General features: G+C 42.9%; 2 protein-coding genes across 6 annotated transcripts in view; one reads left to right on the top strand and one right to left on the bottom strand.

The window, feature by feature from the left end:
- The window catches only part of GABBR2 (gamma-aminobutyric acid type B receptor subunit 2), a 248,965-nt gene extending 244,931 nt beyond the window's left edge, over positions 1-4,034 (top strand). The window contains exons 18-19 of the mRNA XM_035124845.3: positions 2,814-2,931; positions 3,538-4,034. Coding sequence (XP_034980736.1) covers positions 2,814-2,931; positions 3,538-3,703 — 284 coding nt within the window. The 3' untranslated portion in view covers positions 3,704-4,034. The remainder of the gene's footprint in view (positions 1-2,813; positions 2,932-3,537) is intronic.
- Positions 1-17,922, bottom strand: part of ELP2 (elongator acetyltransferase complex subunit 2) — a 59,753-nt gene that overhangs the window by 7,883 nt on the left and 33,948 nt on the right. The window contains exons 20-27 of one of the 5 annotated variants that reach the window (XR_015951634.1): positions 16,222-16,364; positions 15,460-15,573; positions 12,138-12,427; positions 11,600-11,655; positions 9,601-9,835; positions 7,525-7,615; positions 6,588-6,677; positions 6,155-6,238 (exon numbers count right to left, since the gene is read on the bottom strand). Coding sequence is in view for 1 of the 5 variants with exons in the window: in XM_088676209.1 (XP_088532335.1) it covers positions 12,271-12,427; positions 15,460-15,573; positions 16,222-16,364 (414 nt within the window). In the remaining 4 variants the exon portion in view is untranslated. Of the gene's footprint in view, positions 1-4,032; positions 4,439-6,154; positions 6,239-6,587; positions 6,678-7,524; positions 7,616-9,600; positions 9,836-11,599; positions 11,656-12,124; positions 12,428-15,459; positions 15,574-16,221; positions 16,365-17,922 lie in introns of those variants that run through there. The other 4 variants (XR_015951631.1, XR_015951632.1, XR_015951633.1 and 1 more) reach the window with 4 other exon arrangements.

Below are 17,922 nucleotides of genomic sequence, written 5' to 3'. Positions count from 1 at the left end.
TTATATTTGGGCCAATACGGTATAGAATTGGTGGTGAGAGAAACTGTACCAGTGGAGACACTTTATAGACAAGGGAGAGACTGTTGTCAGTCATATGAACATTATAGTTAATGAGGTCAAAAATGAAATTTTGGTCATCCCCAGAAAAGAAGGAAACAATCTCTTCACACCAGCATTGTTTTTTCCCCAATTGATCAGAATTTTATTGAGTCCCCAACCCAAACCACCCTGTATTTTGATAATATTCTACATTGATGTAGCTTATTAGGGCCTGGCAGCGTGTGGGTGCCATAATCAAAACTTCAAAACAGAAGAAGGTTGTGTGTGGTGTTCATGCTTGCTCATTCACACTAAGCCATGGTTTGGCTTAGTGTTACATGTGAACCAGGGCATAGTAATCTCTCAAACTGGCAAAGTTTTACAGCTTACTGGTGTATGAAAGTCTAAAATGGGAGGAGTACAGTTTGGAATTGCTGATCTGCAGCTACTTTCTCTTCTCTGCTACCGATCTGAAACGGCAAAATGTGAGCCTCATCGAACAGGTCTCACATGACTCTAGTATACTGTTCTCTGAAAACAAATGTCTGTATCTAGCTAAGATAGCCAGCCTCTAGAAGCCATTTGGGGCCTGCTCTGTGCATCTGCGTCTTTTCTTACCTGTATCGCAACTCCATTTCAGCATATTCTTTAGGAGTAATCTCATGCCCTGAATTATGGAATGGGGGTGAAATATTCAAGTCGCATTTGCTGTGTAGCTTTCTTTCTTTTCAGTGGGTCTTACCAAGGGCTCCTGGGCAAGTCCAGAAACAGGGGCACTCCTTCTCCCTGCCTTCCTCCCCCCACCACCATGCTAGAGTAAATTTGGGGGGGGGGGTTAAGTGAGCCTGGTTTACTTTACTTTTAAAGGGTAACTGGTGACAGGACAGAATGTTTATCTTTGCAGAGTTACTTTGAATGTTAAAATAGACAATGCTGAGGTTTTTGGGGCAAGGGAATAATGAGCATTATTTTAATGTGACACGGTTTCAGATAAAGGGGCTGTATAGTACTGTGATGTTTCATGCAGTAGACAGAATGATCAGGAACCTGACATGTAGGTAAATAACAAGGCATCAGAAGAACGCTCACTGTTAAAGGATTGAGTTGAAAATCCTATGTCCATTGGCAAGCATTAAGGCCATTTTACTTTAGAACCTGGTCGCTCCTGGGTAATTGTGCAGCTTCACAAATTGTCCTTCCAGTTGCGGGACTGCTGTCTGCAGCATGCGGTTGCCTCTAGCAATACAGCCTTGTTCTAAATTACAAAATGCTTAATGGTGCTTTGGTGGGCTTTTGTTTTTCTGTCTAGCTGGTTGGGGGGGGGAGAAATGCCTTTATTTTTTTATTGCCATAGGACCATCAGGGTACATGGTATAGAGGGATTGGGAGCCACACAGAACAAAGCAGGAAGTGGCCCTAGTTGGCTGCCAAAAGTGTTGCTTGTAAGCCCTTTGGGAGCAGTGAAGTCCAAGAGTGAGATTGTGTTTGGTTTGCAGCATCTGGAACAAACCCAGGATTTCAGACATATTTCTAAACATAGAAATGTCTAGGTCTTGAATAATTCAGTTGTGATTTCCTAGAAGAGAGAAGGGAGAATGCTGTTTTGACTTTGGGTCTTATGTCTTCAAGCTGTCTGCTTGCTTTAAGGTCAGGGAGATGTAGAGGTTCCTGAGGGTAGCACTGCAGCCACCATTGCCACCAAGGAGAGGAGGGAAGGCATTAAAACAAGGTGTGGGGAGGAAATAAAGTTCCAGGGAAGAATTTATCTCCTCCATTCAGCAACAGATGTGTTGGCTTCACACACTTTCCTAGCAGAAAGTCACAATAAGCTCAATGGCTCATACTCTGCATGGATTGGCATCTGTCTGTCTTGAGAGACAATAGGGGTGAAGTCAAACAGTTGCATTAGCAGCGCCAAAGCAACCTTGCCAGGGCGCAGGCCTGGGCAGTGTGTATGGAGGTCTTCAGCTGCTCAGACAACAGGGCCCCCACTCTCGGCCTCACAGATGTGGTCCAAAGGAAAGCAGAGTGATACGTTTGGCAACAGGTTGGCAGCAGGAGTTGCCGGAAGCAGGTGTACAAGATGCCATCCAATGGTCTTAGGGATTGCACTCCAGATTTGTGTAGGGTTTGCTCCTTAGCTTTTTCCTCTCCCAGAGATACCTCACAAGGCAGTGGAGGACTCTGCATAGACATGTACAGGATTGCACTGTGTGTGTTGCAGCTACCACCTTCACTGTGCTTTGTGGAGAGCTCTTCTGGGCTAGGGGGAGAACTGTTGTGTATTGCTGTGTGCAATTTCATTTTGGGTGGTGGCAGGAAAGACAGACGACCTGCTTTTTGGAACTGGGAACAGAGAAGAAGTGGCAATGTCCCTCCAGGATTTCTTACCAACGGAGAGATTTGCTAGTAATTGGGGGTGGGGTGGGGGTGCAAGTAAAAGCATGTATGTTTCAAAATGTTTAAAATCTAATTGATGGTCAAGGATATTATTGGATGCTGTGAACTAACCATCTGTTGTCAGGGTTTTATTTTGCATTATTTTAATACATCTAATTGGTCTGGGGAAACCCAGCCAGATGGGTGGGGTATAAATGTTGCTGTTGTTGTTGTTATTTAATGGTATGTTTCTTAGCTATCACAATAATTCAGTAGATTTAGTAAGTAAGTTTTAGAAGCACTGTGGTAGATTACAGAATCATCCTTGCAACTCTGAAAAAATAAATTTACTTTGGAAAAATGATAATATAAGACACTTTTCTCCTGTTTTCTAGATGGTGAAAAGGCTGTATTGAAAAACCACCTTGATCAAAATCCGCAAGCCCAGTGGAATACGACAGAGCCCTCCAGAACGAGCAAAGACTTTACAGAAGATATCAATTCCCCAGAACAGTAAGTAGCATGGTTCTTTCTTGTTACATGGTCACAAGAACTTAGATTGCTTCATCAGTCCTTAGCATTTTTTGTTAAATCTGTGCATCGCTTACTTACAAAATTATGTCTCAAAGAATCCTTTGAGATCCAAGCTAACAGTTGTCGCTGTGCCCTTGGTCTTTCTGAGTAAAATGTTAATCATTCGAACACATACATATTTATGGCAAGATTTGGTAAAACAAAATCTTTTGTAATTTGGGGGCCTTGTTAACGGTGCCCCCAGACAACTCTGGAGACCTGAAGTGCTGGTTTTAAAGCATGGTGACATGTACAAAAATAATGCTGGGCTTGGGTGGCTAGCAAGCAAGTATTTAGCTTAACAAATGAGCAAAGAAAGAAAAGCGAAGACCCAAGGCCTCCCAGGGGTTTGTTAAGAAAGAAGAGGTAGTATATCTTGGGTGTATTGCTTTTGCTCATTTCATGGGCTATTTTGTCAGGCCGCCCAGTGAATTTATTTGTGGCTGTAAGGCATCTCACAAACGAGGGACACTTTGTCAATAGCCTGCTAGCAAAGCCCTTACTCCATTTCCTTCCTGTTCATCTTTCTCCTTTCTGCCTTTGCAGCATACAGCGTCGACTCTCCTTACAACTGCCCATTCTCCATCATGCCTATTTGCCATCAATAGGAGGGGTTGATGCCAGCTGTGCTAGTCCATGTGTCAGCCCCAGTGCCAGTCCACGGCACCGGCACGTACCGCCATCTTTCCGTGTGATGGTCTCTGGCCTGTAGGACCAGAGCTCTGTGAACTTGCTTTTGGTACTCAATGGCTGGACCGAACGTCTTGTGTGAAACTCTTGCCTTCTACATACTCCTTGCTCTTAACACAGAGGAACTAGTTTTACGAGGCCATCATCAAGGGAAGACCAGCTCCACTGCTGTGGGAAAGCATGTGAAGTGGAGAGGGTCACCCGGAGGTTTGATCTGTAGCCTTACTTGTGGACGTTTTTATTTCTTCGTGAGGAAAGTCACCAAACCCGTGTTTCTTCCCAGATTTCTACAGAGGCCAGGGTGGCTGGGAAACATAGACTCAACAAAGAACAAAGACAAAAGAACCCTGCTCAAGTGTCACTAAACTTTATACGGCTACTGAAAAATGTGGAGCCACGTGCAAAAAGACAAGTTAATTGCATCAACTGAGAGTTATATTAACTGAAATGGAAACACTTTTGTTTTGCAGGGATTTCATTCAGGTGCTGGAGGCACCAGCTAGTTGGGCTGACATTCATTTCTGGGACTATGTTCAGTGGGGAGGAGGAGACACTTCGAACGGTTCTTCGGGTGTCATTGAGACTTTCACTTAGCCCAGCTCCACTCATCTCAAGATACGCTTGGGATGGAGAATGCTTCAAGGGGGAAGCAGGTCCAGGGCCAGGATCTCAGAAAGGCTACCAGGTAGGGTAAACAAGATGTTATTTGCAGCCATTCCTTCCTCCTGATAAGATGCAGGGTTCCAGAGGTGGCCATCTGCAAACATACAGAAAACTAAGTCCAACAGCACAAGGCTGAGAATGGCTACGGAAGTCTTAATGTCACAGGGTGGATTGTCCCCCTCCCCCAGAGTTTGCTTGATTTAAACCACAACATAATTACAGTACAGTTAATTTAGCAAGGCGGGGTTGGGGTGGGTGGGATGTTTAGGCACCACTTCGCTGCTGCAGCTGAATTTTGCAGAGGCACAGATAGTATATACACAACCTTTGCTTCATATCTGCGTGTGTGACAGTGGTAGTTGAGAATAAGACAGTCTGAACCAAGTTCGCCTATGTGGGTTAGGGGGGAATTCCCTTGTCCTTTGAATTAGGAAACTAAAGGCAAAAAGTGAATACGTTTTTTGTAGAACACATTTTTTAAAAAATGGTCGTCTCCCCCCCCCCCGAGAAATCATGATTCAATCTACTCCCTCCCTAAAAGAGCAACTGAATTCTTATCAGAGTGCAACAGCAGAAAGCTCAAATGAAACATTTGAGTGATTCCATCACTAACTGATAGAGATCTGATACAAGCATGTTCTGCCTGTCTGCTAGTGGTTCTGTGCAAGCCTGCAGTGATTAAGATTGTGCATGTGTGATCCAAAGATCTTTTCCACAATTATCTGACACAGATAATTTCAGTGGGATCCTTGCTCTGAGCACAGCACTTGCATTATTGAAGATACTGCATTATCTGACGTTCTTATCGCTTATGTAGTTATAGGACACTTTCCACATAACCCCAAGCACGGTGGATTCTGCACTGGACTGGCATGGAAGCAAGGCCTAATCTTTGCCATTGCCTTACTGCGTATAGGACGCTCGGAGCAAGCTAAGGCGTCTGCATTTCCATGCACCTACAACTGTGCTTTTCAGCTGCTGGTACTCAACCCACCAAACACACTGTGAAGTACCACTAGTTGAAAAGCACTGCTCTGTGAAAAGGCCTCACCCACACAATCTTTAGATTGAGTGAGCTGGGTCTATTCATGAAGAAATGTGTTTATGTAAGCTCTTGTTCCTTCCCATGGCAAGCTGTGAGCAGGATATGCAAATCATGTGAATGGCGCAGAAACAACATTCAGAGAGTGGCTGAGGGCTGGAGACAGACAAAAAAAAAATCCCCGCGTGTTGTACGCTCCATTGTCTCTGTTCAGGTTTTTTTTGGGGGGGGGGGGGGTACTGCTTCGAAACACTGCAACACCTGTGTGCCCAGAGATAACGGCATGATGAGATGAAATTACAGTGGTGCCTCGCAAGACAAAAGTAATTCGTTCCGCGAGTTGCTTCATCTTGCGATAATTTTGTCTTGTGAAGCGCGGTTTGCCGTGGCAAAAAAAACCAAAACCCCACTGAAAAACTTCGTCTTGCGAGGTACCACTGTACTGCCATCTTCACTTTTTCCAACCGTGTTGGCTGTCTCCAGCCTTGGCCACTCAAATTGGATGGCAATTTGGCATGCAACATTGGTGATACTGGCCAGCTGCCATTTCTAAATCTTGTATTAATTAAGCTAGCACAATAGGGCAGTGTGGAGAGGGAAGGGTGTGTGTGTCCTTTTGTTACTGCACTGTCTTCTCTCATGCCATAGGAATGAATCTTTTTCCCACCAGTGTTCCCAGGATAGCGTTTTAGTATCTGCATGAGAGAGGAGATAATATCAACCGAGTCACTTCAGATGCCCCTGCTCCCTCCTTCCTGATTATATTACCTTTGAAACACATGACGCTTAATCCACTGGGGGCATCACAGAATCTCTCCCTGCACACATATCGCTGAGAGGTCATGGAGGCACCTGGAAGGGTTAGGACAACAGTGAGTAAGTCTACCGCACAGGGAGTAGAACACATCACTCTGTTTGAGCACTAACCACTGAAGGTGTCGTCTGGTGTGAGTGTGTGAGCGTGTATGTATGTGTGTTGCCAGTATTCTCTTAATTTATTAATAAACTTCATCAGGACTTTATTTAATACAAATAAATATTACTTTTCAAAAAAGAACAATAATACTGTATATAATGTATACACAAAACATTTCTGTAGAAAATATTATTCCAACATAGCAGGAAACAAATAAAAAAAATTCCAAAAAGTATTGGACTGTTGGCGGTGAGTGTGTGTCTGTAACTCTTTGTGAATACTGACCGTGTGCTGTTTCTTAGGTTTAAATCATACAGTACATTCTTTGTCTCCAATGCAACTGTAGTTTCTCCCACAACATTTTTTTAAAATTTCCTGCAGAAAATAAGGCCCACAAAAGTGACTATAGCTATTTAATGTTTCTGTTTTTTTATACTGCAGCAAAAATGTACTGTAAAAATTTATGACGAGCTATGCCCCAATGGCATTTTCCAACAATGATAGTGCACAAAATGCTTTAATCTAGACTGGAACTGTCAAAAATTATTTTAAAAAAAGAGAATACATGGAGAATTTCTTGTATACCCCTTATACTGCATGAAAACCAATTTTTAATAAATTGTTGCAAAAATCTGTTTTATTAATAAAATAGAGAAAACCTAATTACTACTTAGTGGTTGGTTCTCTTTCTTACGGATAACCCTTGTAAAATTGCAGGTACAAAACTCACTGCTAGGACGGAAAAAAGCTCACTCAGGCCCCATTTGGTGAGATAGGTAGCAATTGATCTCTTTCTGTATTGCAGGCAAAGGCCTAGCTAGAGAAAAATAGGAGATGCCTCCTAGTCCAGAGCCCTGGCCAATCTTGTTTAGTCTAAGAAAAGACCCTGTCTTCCAGTAGACACGAGCAACAAGGAGAGAGAAAAGTTGTTGCACCATCATCTACATACTGCAGCACAGAGAAAAGTCCTGCAGAGCATTCAGTCAATGGAGCAGACAGACATTCTCTTCTTCTTCCCCATAACTGCCTACGTATGTGTAGGGAAGCTGTGACCCTATGGCTGTTCACTGGACTACAAGTCCCATCATCCCTTGCCAGTGGCCATGTTAGCTGCAGGGCTGATGGAAGCTGGAGTCCAGCACTATCTGGAGAGCTACATGTTCCCCACCCCTAGCCTAGAAGCTACTTTTTAGGATGATATCATGCACCATGAGGTCCTTACCATTCCCAGGGTGAGACTGGTTGGATGCAGTGTGGAAGTGACTCTCCCATATGCTGCCATGGTTCTGATCTCAAGAGTCTGGTGAGGGGACCTGCACAGAAAGATAAGAGTTAACACTGAATGGGGCCTTTGTGTATTTAAATGTATTATTTTTAGAATCTTCTTGTTTCGAAGTGGGTACAAGTATATTACATGGCAAATTGTACGCATTTCTGAGCAGGGTTTTTGTTTTTTAAAAGTAGTGCATATAAGCCCGTGCTATGTGTGGCTTGTAGCAATTCTAAAGCTCCCTGTCAAGTAGAAGGACATCTTGGGTTATAAATTCCACTGCACAGAAAGGGAAAAAGGGACCACCCCAAAGAAATCGAGGCCCTTTAGTATATAGGCTGATCCATTAAAAACCTATAATTTGTCTACATTTGTTAAATCAGGCATCCCCAAACTTCGGCCCTCCAGATGTTTTGGACTACAATTCCCATCTTCCCCAACCACTGGTCCTGTTAGCTAGAGATCATGGGAGTTGTAGGCCAAAACATCTGGAGGGCCGCCATTTGGGGATGCCTGTGTTAAATCGATCAGCATCAGCCACTTTTATGATGCTGTTTTCCATAAGGGAAGAGGTACTATGGACCACAACTTCATTTTAGGCCAATAGATACAACATGGGATCTAAATAAGCTGTGTATTGCCTTTGATGATTTTACAGCAATGTTTATGGGACAAACTGCAGCAAACCAATATTAATGAAAGGTTACTGTTATTAATAAGTATTTTGCATTGCAATGCAAATTGCTTGCTCAGATTTGTCCCCATCTACTTTATTGAATAGGCTTACACTTCCATGAGGGAAGAAAGGACTATGGCAAAGATATTGCTCTCCATATATGTAGGAACTGAGATGCACTGCGTTAAATTATTTGAAGCATTGCCCAAGCTGAAGGTAGATGACACTGATGCTCCCAAACAGCAATAGAGTTATCAGAGATCTGCTTGCAAAGTTGGCAGCAGTGATCCCTGCAAACAACTCAATGGGAGTTGTCATAACCACATTGCAAGACATGTGGGGCAAGACATGGATATTCTCGGTTCTCCCATATCAAAGTTAGAAAATGTCTAAAATTTTGAGACATGTTAATTATGCCTTTCATAACAGTCAACAATGGGAATTACTCTGCAAAATGGACGATAGCTCCCTATAAATTGTCCAATAACACAGCGTCCCATTTCTTGGGCTGCAATCCAATACCTAGTTACCTGGAAATAAGCCCCCTTGAACTCAATGGGACTTACCTCAGAGCAGACAGCACACACTGATTTAAAAAATAAGGTCAGGTTCCCAGTTGTTTTCCTAATGTGAGATAACGAAGTTGCATTTTAACTTCAACCTGGTTTTTCAGACATTAGTCATGACCTCAGTGGAGGTTTTAAAAAATCAATGCTGCTTTCAAAACAACTCCCTGCATGTTTCTTTAGCACTCCTTCCCAGTCACAAATGGATTTTCACTGTTCCTTTACAGGCATGTTTTTGTTTTTTTAAAGTGGCTACTTCCCATGAGAAACTCTGGCTTCAGCTACCAGGCCATTGCTTTTGAAACCGGTAAGACATCAGAAGTGCCCTGCTGGATCAAACCTAAGGCTTACCTAGTCCGATATCCTGTTTCCCAAAGTGACTAGCCAAATGCCCATGAGCAATAGCCCTTTCCAGCTGCCATTTTTCAGCAATTAAGGGCATGCTCCCTCCGATCTTGGATGTAGGATAACAAGACACAGAAAGCATTACCCTCCGTTAATTTTGAAGGGGTCTACATTGGTGGCCATAACTATTATTCATGCTTAGGAATTATTTCCAGAGGAAGAATGTAGCAACTCCTACAAATACAAAGGTTGTTATCGTCTGGGGGAAGGGCAGGCTCAATTTTTGCTGGGACGACAGAAAATATTTTCAAGAGGGAGCGAGACTAAAGTGAGCACTGATTTCTTGATGAAGTCAAGCCAACCCGTTAAAAAAATTGTAAGCTTAAATTATATATGTAACACTAAAAATGCTCATGTGCCAGGACACATGAAGCTACTCACCCATTTTCTTGGCCTGAAGTGCCGTTCCATACACTGAATTGACTCTTGCCCAACTTGCAAAGGAGGACTGGCCATTCTTCTCCAAGTCTTTGGTGCTCGCTTCTGATTTTATCCAGAGATAGGAATCCAAGCACTTCTCACTTCACCCTCCTTCAATGCCTTACGATACCTGTCAGCACAGGCTTCAAAATAACCACTTGCTTGGCCACATATCCTGGTGACTGGGTGTACTTTACTGGAAAAACTTAACAAGTATTAAAATTGCTTCCACCTCTAACCTTGGCAGACTATTCCTAACAAGATGCAAAGGTCTCGAAGGATCCTGGTTCATTTACACTGTGGCCTCAGAACCATGAATTGCCCCAGCTTCCTAAGGATGGATGGCCTCATATTTATGCTTTTTCTGTGCCGTTTTGCTTTATAAACATATGATTATTGACACGGTGTCAGACCCATTAAATTATCAAGCCTGGTGCTGTTTAAATCTGACTGGCAGAAATTCTTCAGGGTCTCAGGCAGAGGCAAGCTGGTGGTGGTTTACTTCTGAGCTCTCTACTTTAACTTAAGATACACAGGAGTGAATTGCTCTGTTGCTGAGGTTTCAATTTTTTTAAAAAAAATCATGTAAATTTCTTTTTACAGAAGCAATATAGGAACGACTTTGTTAAGGAGATGTGTTGGACTCGGTTAAATTTTCAGCAATGCATAAGAAGCTCCCCAAAGAGGCTTTAAGGTTTGCTTAAGCATAAAGGACAGAATGAGATATTCTCTGCTACAATTGCTATGCCACTGCTGCAAGCTTGACATTTGATCCACTTATAAGAAGGGTTTCTCAAATGACTGGGCTCACTTTCCTGGGGGAAAAGAAGATTGCACTAGTTTTAACAATTAGTCTGAGAGTTTTTTAGTTGGCTGAGTGTAATTTAGAGAAAATTTGTCCCAGCACAGGCTATTTATGGAAAGACAACTAAAACCTTTCCCTCTCTGATTTCAGCACCACACAGGCAAGAGTCAACAAAAAGGCCAAGACCTTAATTTATTTTATCATAGGTAAGCTGCACTTTGCTTCCATGATGGAGCTTAAGGTGGTCTACATAAGGTGATCCCGCATCTGAGCACTATCCTTTAAGAGTTGAAAATAAAGGTAAAGGGACCCCTGACCGTTAGGTCCAGTTGCGGACAACTCTGGGGTTGCGGTTCTCATATTGCTCTATAGGCTGAGGGAGCTGGCGTTTGTCTGCAGGCAGCTTCCGGGTCATGTGGCCAGCATGACTAAGCTGCTTCTGGCGAACCAGAGCAGCACACAGAAACACTGTTTACCTTTCAGCCGGAGCGGTCCCTATTTATCTACTTGCACTTGACGTGCTTTCGAACTGCTAGGTGGGCAGGAGCTGGGACCGAGCACACTAGTCCTATTCATTTTCCTCACACGACTGTGCAGCACCACGCAAAGACTTTCAATAGTTGAAAAAGTTACCCACTTTTAACAAAGAATCAGACAAATATTGCAAAATAGTGAATACAGTGGTACCTCGGGTTACAAACACTTTGGGTTACAGACTCCACTAACCCGGAAGTAGTACCTTGGGTTAAGAACTTTACCACAGGATGAGAACAGAAATCACGTGGCAGCAGTGGGAGACCCCATTAGCTAAAGTGGTGCCTCAGGTTAAGAACGGACCTCCAAAGCGAATTAAGTTCGTAAGCAGAGGTACCACTGTACTATACTCTCAGAAAAAATTAAATCTAATGGAACTGGAATCACACAAGTTCCATGGCACAATAAATCTGATCTCAAGCCGCCGCGTTTAACACACATTATACGTAACAGAGACGAAAAGTTACAAAGAATTTCAAAAGGTCATCTAAATCAGGGGCACAGAACCTTTTTCACTCAGAGGGCCACATTCCATTCTGGGCAAGATTCTGGGGGCTGCATGCCAGTGGAGGGCAGGGAGAAGGGCTGTGAAGTGGACAGAGCAATTAATGTGAATTTTACCTTTGTGCAATAGTCTAGTTGACAGGCATTCTCACACCCCTCTTTCTATCTTTAACCTAGGGAAACAAGAGGCATTATCAGAGACACACTCCAGCTAGGCAAAAACAACCAAGGAAAGTGCAGAGCGGGACAAGCAGGGGATGTGGCTGGGAAGGGCCTAGGGAAAGTACTAAGAGCCAAATCGTGAGGTGCAGAAGGCAAAATGCAGCCCCTGAGCCTGACATTCTCCACCCCGACCAAAACAAAAACCCTGCATTGGTTAAGGCTCAGGCACATTTAAGAGACAAAACTTTGTTGAGGCCCAGGCTAGAACCATGAACGAAAATGATGTTGAACACGAGGGGGGGGGGATAGGCAACTTTAAACAGGAATGTAATTTCCAAGGAGGTAAAGAAGTGAGTCCGTTCTGCCCCAGCCACTTCTGCTCTAGGGAGATGGTTATCTCAAGGAAAACGCTAGCGAAGGACAGCAATACACTCGTGGAGAATAACCTTTTCGTGAGGGAAGGCCAATAGTAGACACATGTTTTTATACAAACCGCTTTAATAATTAAGCTCCAGGTAGACGTGTAGCATTTGCCATAGTTTTCATAAAAAGAAGTGCTTTAAAAAAAAGTTCAGAAAACAGATACTATTCACATATTTCACGAAGTGTGGTCGAAAGTAAATTGCTTAAAGACTGTCTCTGTTAATGCTGAGTATCTTGACAGAATAGTCAGCCCCGCAGCTCGCCAGCTGCAGCCACTTGCTGCTCTCGGCTGTCCCTTGCCCAGCTCGGCCCACGCACTTTCTCCAACACAGCTGCTTGACAACAAGAGTGTGGCTTTGGCTGCAAAAAGACAGAAGCTATTAGGAGGAAGGAAACCCAATTCATCTCTCACAACCACAAAATGTCAAACTCAGCTGGACTTTGTCAATTCCAAACGTCAGCATTTATCTAATTAGTGCACTCCTTTTCAGCGCTGCCAGCTTGGGGGGGGGGACTAAACTTGTCACTGCCTGTAGATATTAAAGATGCTGGAGCTATTCTGAGTTCAAGTGGCATTTCTCCACTTCATCCCATAAATAATTCAAACAGAAATAAACCTATTTTCACTGTAATTTCAGGTCAAACGTTGCCATTAGCCATGCAAGCTTCTTAACGAAAAGTTACAAAACACATCACTTAGAAAGTTTAAAGAGAAGCAAGTGTCAGAGTACAACAGCTCAAGGGAAAAGATGCCAAACCATGGGCTGATAGTCAGGGGTGCCTTCGCGAGCCCATGTGCTCACTCACTCCAGCCTCGTTTCATGAATTACCTTCTCCCCCTTCTAGGGTGTGGGGGTGTTCGTTCGTTTTTTTGTGTTTCACTTCTAGGTTTCACTAATCATAGTTTACTACGACATCCACATTAGCAACCTGTCGTTAATGCCTTACTTCAAGTTTATAAACAAACTATGGATTCGTATTATGATTTCCAGGCAAGATGCTAACCAACAGGCTACCAATATGGTTATCTCAGCAAATTATTATCAACAAAAATCAGGATGGGATGATGTAATCAACCCATACGTTTGTAGGGGCAATCCTAACCACTGAACTATGATTGGCCGCCGTATCCAAAGGCAAAATCCAGGTGCACAAACAACTGCAATCAGAAGCACGTGTAGAAAATGTTAATTACCCAACTAATATTCACATTTCCCAATGCTTTTTGAACTATAGACATGTTATTCCACAGAGTAAACAACTCAAATAAAAGCAAATAGTAGCTCCAATTCAATCTCCATCTGCTGGCACCAGAGCAGGTAAACTTGTTCAAGAATTAAGTAGCTACAGCTGACAATTTGCAACACTGAACTCTTAATAAATGTAAACAAGACATACAGAAGTCAAGGTATGTCAACAGAACTGTGTAAAGTCTTATCTAGCTATTGTGCTAGCAATAGATGTCCCAGAGGGCTCTGGACTGTGTGAGAAATGTGTATGTGGAACCGGGCAAACCTTCTGAAGGGCAAACAGATGCTGCTGGTACACTAGTAAGCCCTTTGGGCCAATCTAGATAAATGGAAAAGTTAATGGCATAGTGATAGATTCAAACATTCATGGTCTCATGGGGCCTTAACAACCCAGATCCCAAAAGGCACAGAACTTGAAATCAGCATGGATGTGCCTCCTCTATTCATTGTTCATGCAGTAGTGATAATATAACTCTTATTAAGAGTACTGCATTATTTTATTTTGTCTGCAAATTGCTTTGAGCACAAATGTGGCGGAACATGTATTATATAAATAAAACTGACTCAGACTATACCGGTATATTCCTCCCTCCCATCAGATTTAAGCTTTTAAAAATTCACCCTATATGCATTTCTAAATGTCCCATTAAGGTCTTTAAAGTTCAGCTTGCACACGCAAGCACATCAAGTTATTTGCATCTGATTTGGAAAGTCTTAACCCAGTATGCATATAGCTGCAAACAATTGTAGTAACTGATTCCAGAGCTAAAGTGAGTCTTGGTTCTGTCTTTTATCTAAGGCTTAGTTGTATCTGAATTGAAATTCAGGTTGCTAGTTCCAAATATGGATATAATTTTTTTAAGGGGTGATATGGGGATACATGCACAACAAGAATGGCAACTGAATTCTATATATGGGCTAAAGCTTCTAATATAAGAGCTACAGTAAGAGACTGGGGCTGCAAATCAGGGAGTCCTTGGTTCACAGCTACTTGCCTCCCACCACTCAAATCTGTAATATCGTCAGGATGATGACCCATTTTACAAGGTTATTGAAAGGATTACTAGATAATTACTAGATAATGTAATGTGCAGTGCTCTGAAAGTGCTATATAAAGGCCAGGTATTGCTAACACTCTGCCCTCTTCCAGGGCTGAGAAACGAAATAGGCAGAACAGAGGACATTTGCTGCTATAATTCTGCAACCAACCATGATGAGAACAGTCTGGTGAAAGCAGGAGGGAAGGATATTTTTTTCATGCACTACACAGAGGGATTCCACCCGTGCTGTACTGTCTTCCCTCTCACTGTAGGAAATTGAACTGAGTGCAAGGATGTGCAGGGGAAGCTGCTCTCTGGGATCAGCTATGAGTCGAAAAGCATGGAGCAGAAATTGCATGTGTAACACACTGACTAAGACTATTGTGATAGTGTATGGCCAGGGTATGGGCCTGAAACTAAGCAGATCTGGTTCTGGTTCTGGCCACAGAGCTTGAGGGATGACTGCCTGGGAACTGCAGTGAATTGATCATAATGATAAAAGTATCGCAGGGACCTTTAGCCTTATCATGCAGAGAAATCAGTATTATCATATGACATTCATCTGAAGCTGCTAACAAACCTTTACTGGGCTGAACTAGAATCAAATCAGAACAAGTTTAAGAACAACAGAAATGGTTTGACTCGTTTACTGGCACTCCCAAGAGCAACAGGGTCTGGAAGAGCCCTTGTGCAACACTTTCTGAAATTAAGCAGTTCTTGATAAAGAAGCAGAGAAAGGTCCACAGCAACCATACACAGACACAAGCATCCACAACATTTTCATCCTGCTCCTGCATCTCCTCCAGTGCACATCTTGCTGCTATGATAGCATGGCTCACCACAATTAAAATTCAGCTACTGGCTGGGGGCAAATCTGAAGCAGAGAATTCCCAGCTCACATTTCTAGCAGCTATGCTGCATCAGCTCTATAAATAAGGGTTTCTACAAATGCAGGTCCCTTAAGGCATCATTATAACAGGTGCCAAAGGGGCCTCACAGAACCAGTGCAAGAACCCTCACACAGCCAAATGCTAAGGCATCTGTGAAATAGTGGCTTTCTGTATAGTTGCTTTGAGACAAAAGAGATTTGGGATAGGGTTACCTGTTGTCCGTTTCAAAACACTTGGTCCAGTCCGAAAGTGGCAGCCTCTTGTTGCTTGGTTTCCATTTATACAAGTGAATCTTCCCACATTCTGTGCCTATTGCAACGATATAGCTATAAAAAACGGAGAGTTCTGTCAGTAATTAAAGCTCATTACCCAGTCAGCAAGCTTGTTTTCTCCTGCTCCAGAGGGTAAGGCCTGAACTACTGGCTTCAAGTTACAAGAAAGGAGATTCTGACTAAATGTCAGGAAGAACTTTGCGGCGGGAAGAGTGGTTCCACAACGGAATGGTCTCCCTCAGTAGACTGTGGACTCTCCTTCCTCGGAGGTTTTTAAGCACAGCTTGGAGGGCCATCTGCCATGGATGCTGTATTTGTGGTTCCAGAATTGCAGGCGGTTGGACTAGATGACCTGCAAGATTCCTTCCAACTCTCTGAAAGCTGATAATCCCAGCTCAACCACCACATATTGGGCATCACATATAAACTGCACATACAAGCAACTTTTAAGCCTTCCCCCATTTTAAGACTTGTTAATAGGGCCTATGGATATTACAACGTACGTCCCACATAGAGCAACACCTAGAAGGGGTAGGGGCTGGTAGAACCAGTGACTGACTGAATAAGAGTTAGAACTATGACAAGGCGCACTAAGAAACACAGGCCACAAAAGCCACTAGTGGCTCTGTTTCAGGAAATCAATCGCCATGAACATTCGGCTTCTGAGCAAATGGCTTCTCCAAGGACAAAGGGGCAACATACCTCCCATCAGGAGCTAGCAGATGACTAGCACTAAGGGCCGTGACAGAGTCCCCAACATCCAGGACTGGCGAACAAGGCTGGATCTCACCAGGGTCGTTTTCTTTATTCTCCTCTGCTGAACAACATTCACCCCAAATAACAACCTGTTTCAAGTGCAAGTAGCAGAGTATCAGCCAATGAGACAGTGATCTTACAAAGGACTACACACTTGGATCAGGTGGGAGTTTTCACTCCTGCAGTGCTTCTTCCCAATGCTGCGAGAAACTAACTGTTCTCCATGCATAGAAAAAGTTTAGGGATGAATTTATTATGTGAAAATCCTGTTTTTCTTGCCCACCCCTTCTCTTGTTTGGGGTCCAGGTTTGTTGCGAACCCTCCAAAGAATACAAACCTATATATGCTTTTAAAAAACTGTTAGCCACCCAGAGTCCATGGGATACAGAAGGATGTAAACCCATATAAATAATAAAACTAACCATAAAGGCAAATCTCTCTCTCTAATGATATGTTGACTTTTTTTTTTGCCATACTGAAAAGTGAAGCGTGGGGGAGCTTCTGGGGATATCTGAAGTTAGGAGAAAGAAGAAGGCACTCCTAACTTTGCTCACAACAATTCTGAAATGTTTACAGGGGTGATTAAAAAATAATAATCCAGCGCAAGTGTTGATGTACTTTATGGAGTCCAAAATTAGTTTTAGAGCAGAGGCTTAGGCTCTGGGAAAGCCACTGCTGGTTAGCAAACAGTGTACAAAACACATAGTAAGTTCTACTGTTGTGCAAAAAACGTTTAGAAGCAAGGATTAACTGATAAAGATTATCTGGAAAACCTTCTTTGCAGGGCTGCTCGCCACCAGCAAAGAAAGGATATTGCAAAAAGAGAGAAAAGAACCTGTATGAGGGCTTAAGAAAGGATAACAACGAAGCGGGTGGAAGGTTTTTCCCCCCCATGTGAAGGTGGGAATTTGCAAAATAGCTTATTATAGCCAGTGGTACATAAATAAGGCAAGATCTAAGCTCTTGTTCACTTTGTTAGCAGCAAGGCAGGCAAAAGCCACGTTAAGCCGGAACTGCAAAACAGAACCTGACAACATGTGAAGAGGCATAAGTAACAGAGTCGTTACCATAGAAAAATACTTTTTGCGCTTTAGAAATTTGATTATAGACAACCACCACTCACTTTTCATTCCCCACTGCCATGAAATCAAAGTATGTGTAACTACAGTTGCTCACATTTATCTTCTGTTATCCTTGCATCTTTTGTCCCTGATCTTCCTCTGCTCTCTCTCCACTGACAAACCTTAGACTATAAGCTCCTTATAACAAGGAACAGTGATTTTCTGTCACTTATACTGTGAAAGCTTTATATATACTGATGGCACTGTACTAAATTATCACAGATGACCATGATATGCACAGATATGAAACTAAAATGATTACCAAGTTCTTAGGATCTGGGCAAGACTTTATGCATGGCTACAGTTATGTAGGAGCATAGAAAACCCACAATGTGTGCTATGGAGTACAGAATTCAGCTTCCAGAGAATTTCATCTCTCTTTCTCTCTCCCCTCATTTTATTCCCACAACGAACCTGTGAGGTATGTTATGTTAAGAGAGAATGACTGCCACAAGGTGAACAAGTGAGATTCAATGCAGATTTCTACCTAGGCTTAGTCCAACACTTTAACCACTACTGTGCCTAT

Source organism: Zootoca vivipara, chromosome 8 (assembly GCF_965207765.1).
Source record: "Zootoca vivipara chromosome 8, rZooViv2.hap1.1, whole genome shotgun sequence".
Lineage (NCBI taxonomy): Eukaryota > Metazoa > Chordata > Lepidosauria > Squamata > Lacertidae > Zootoca > Zootoca vivipara.
This window is presented reverse-complemented; position numbering and strand designations above follow the sequence as displayed.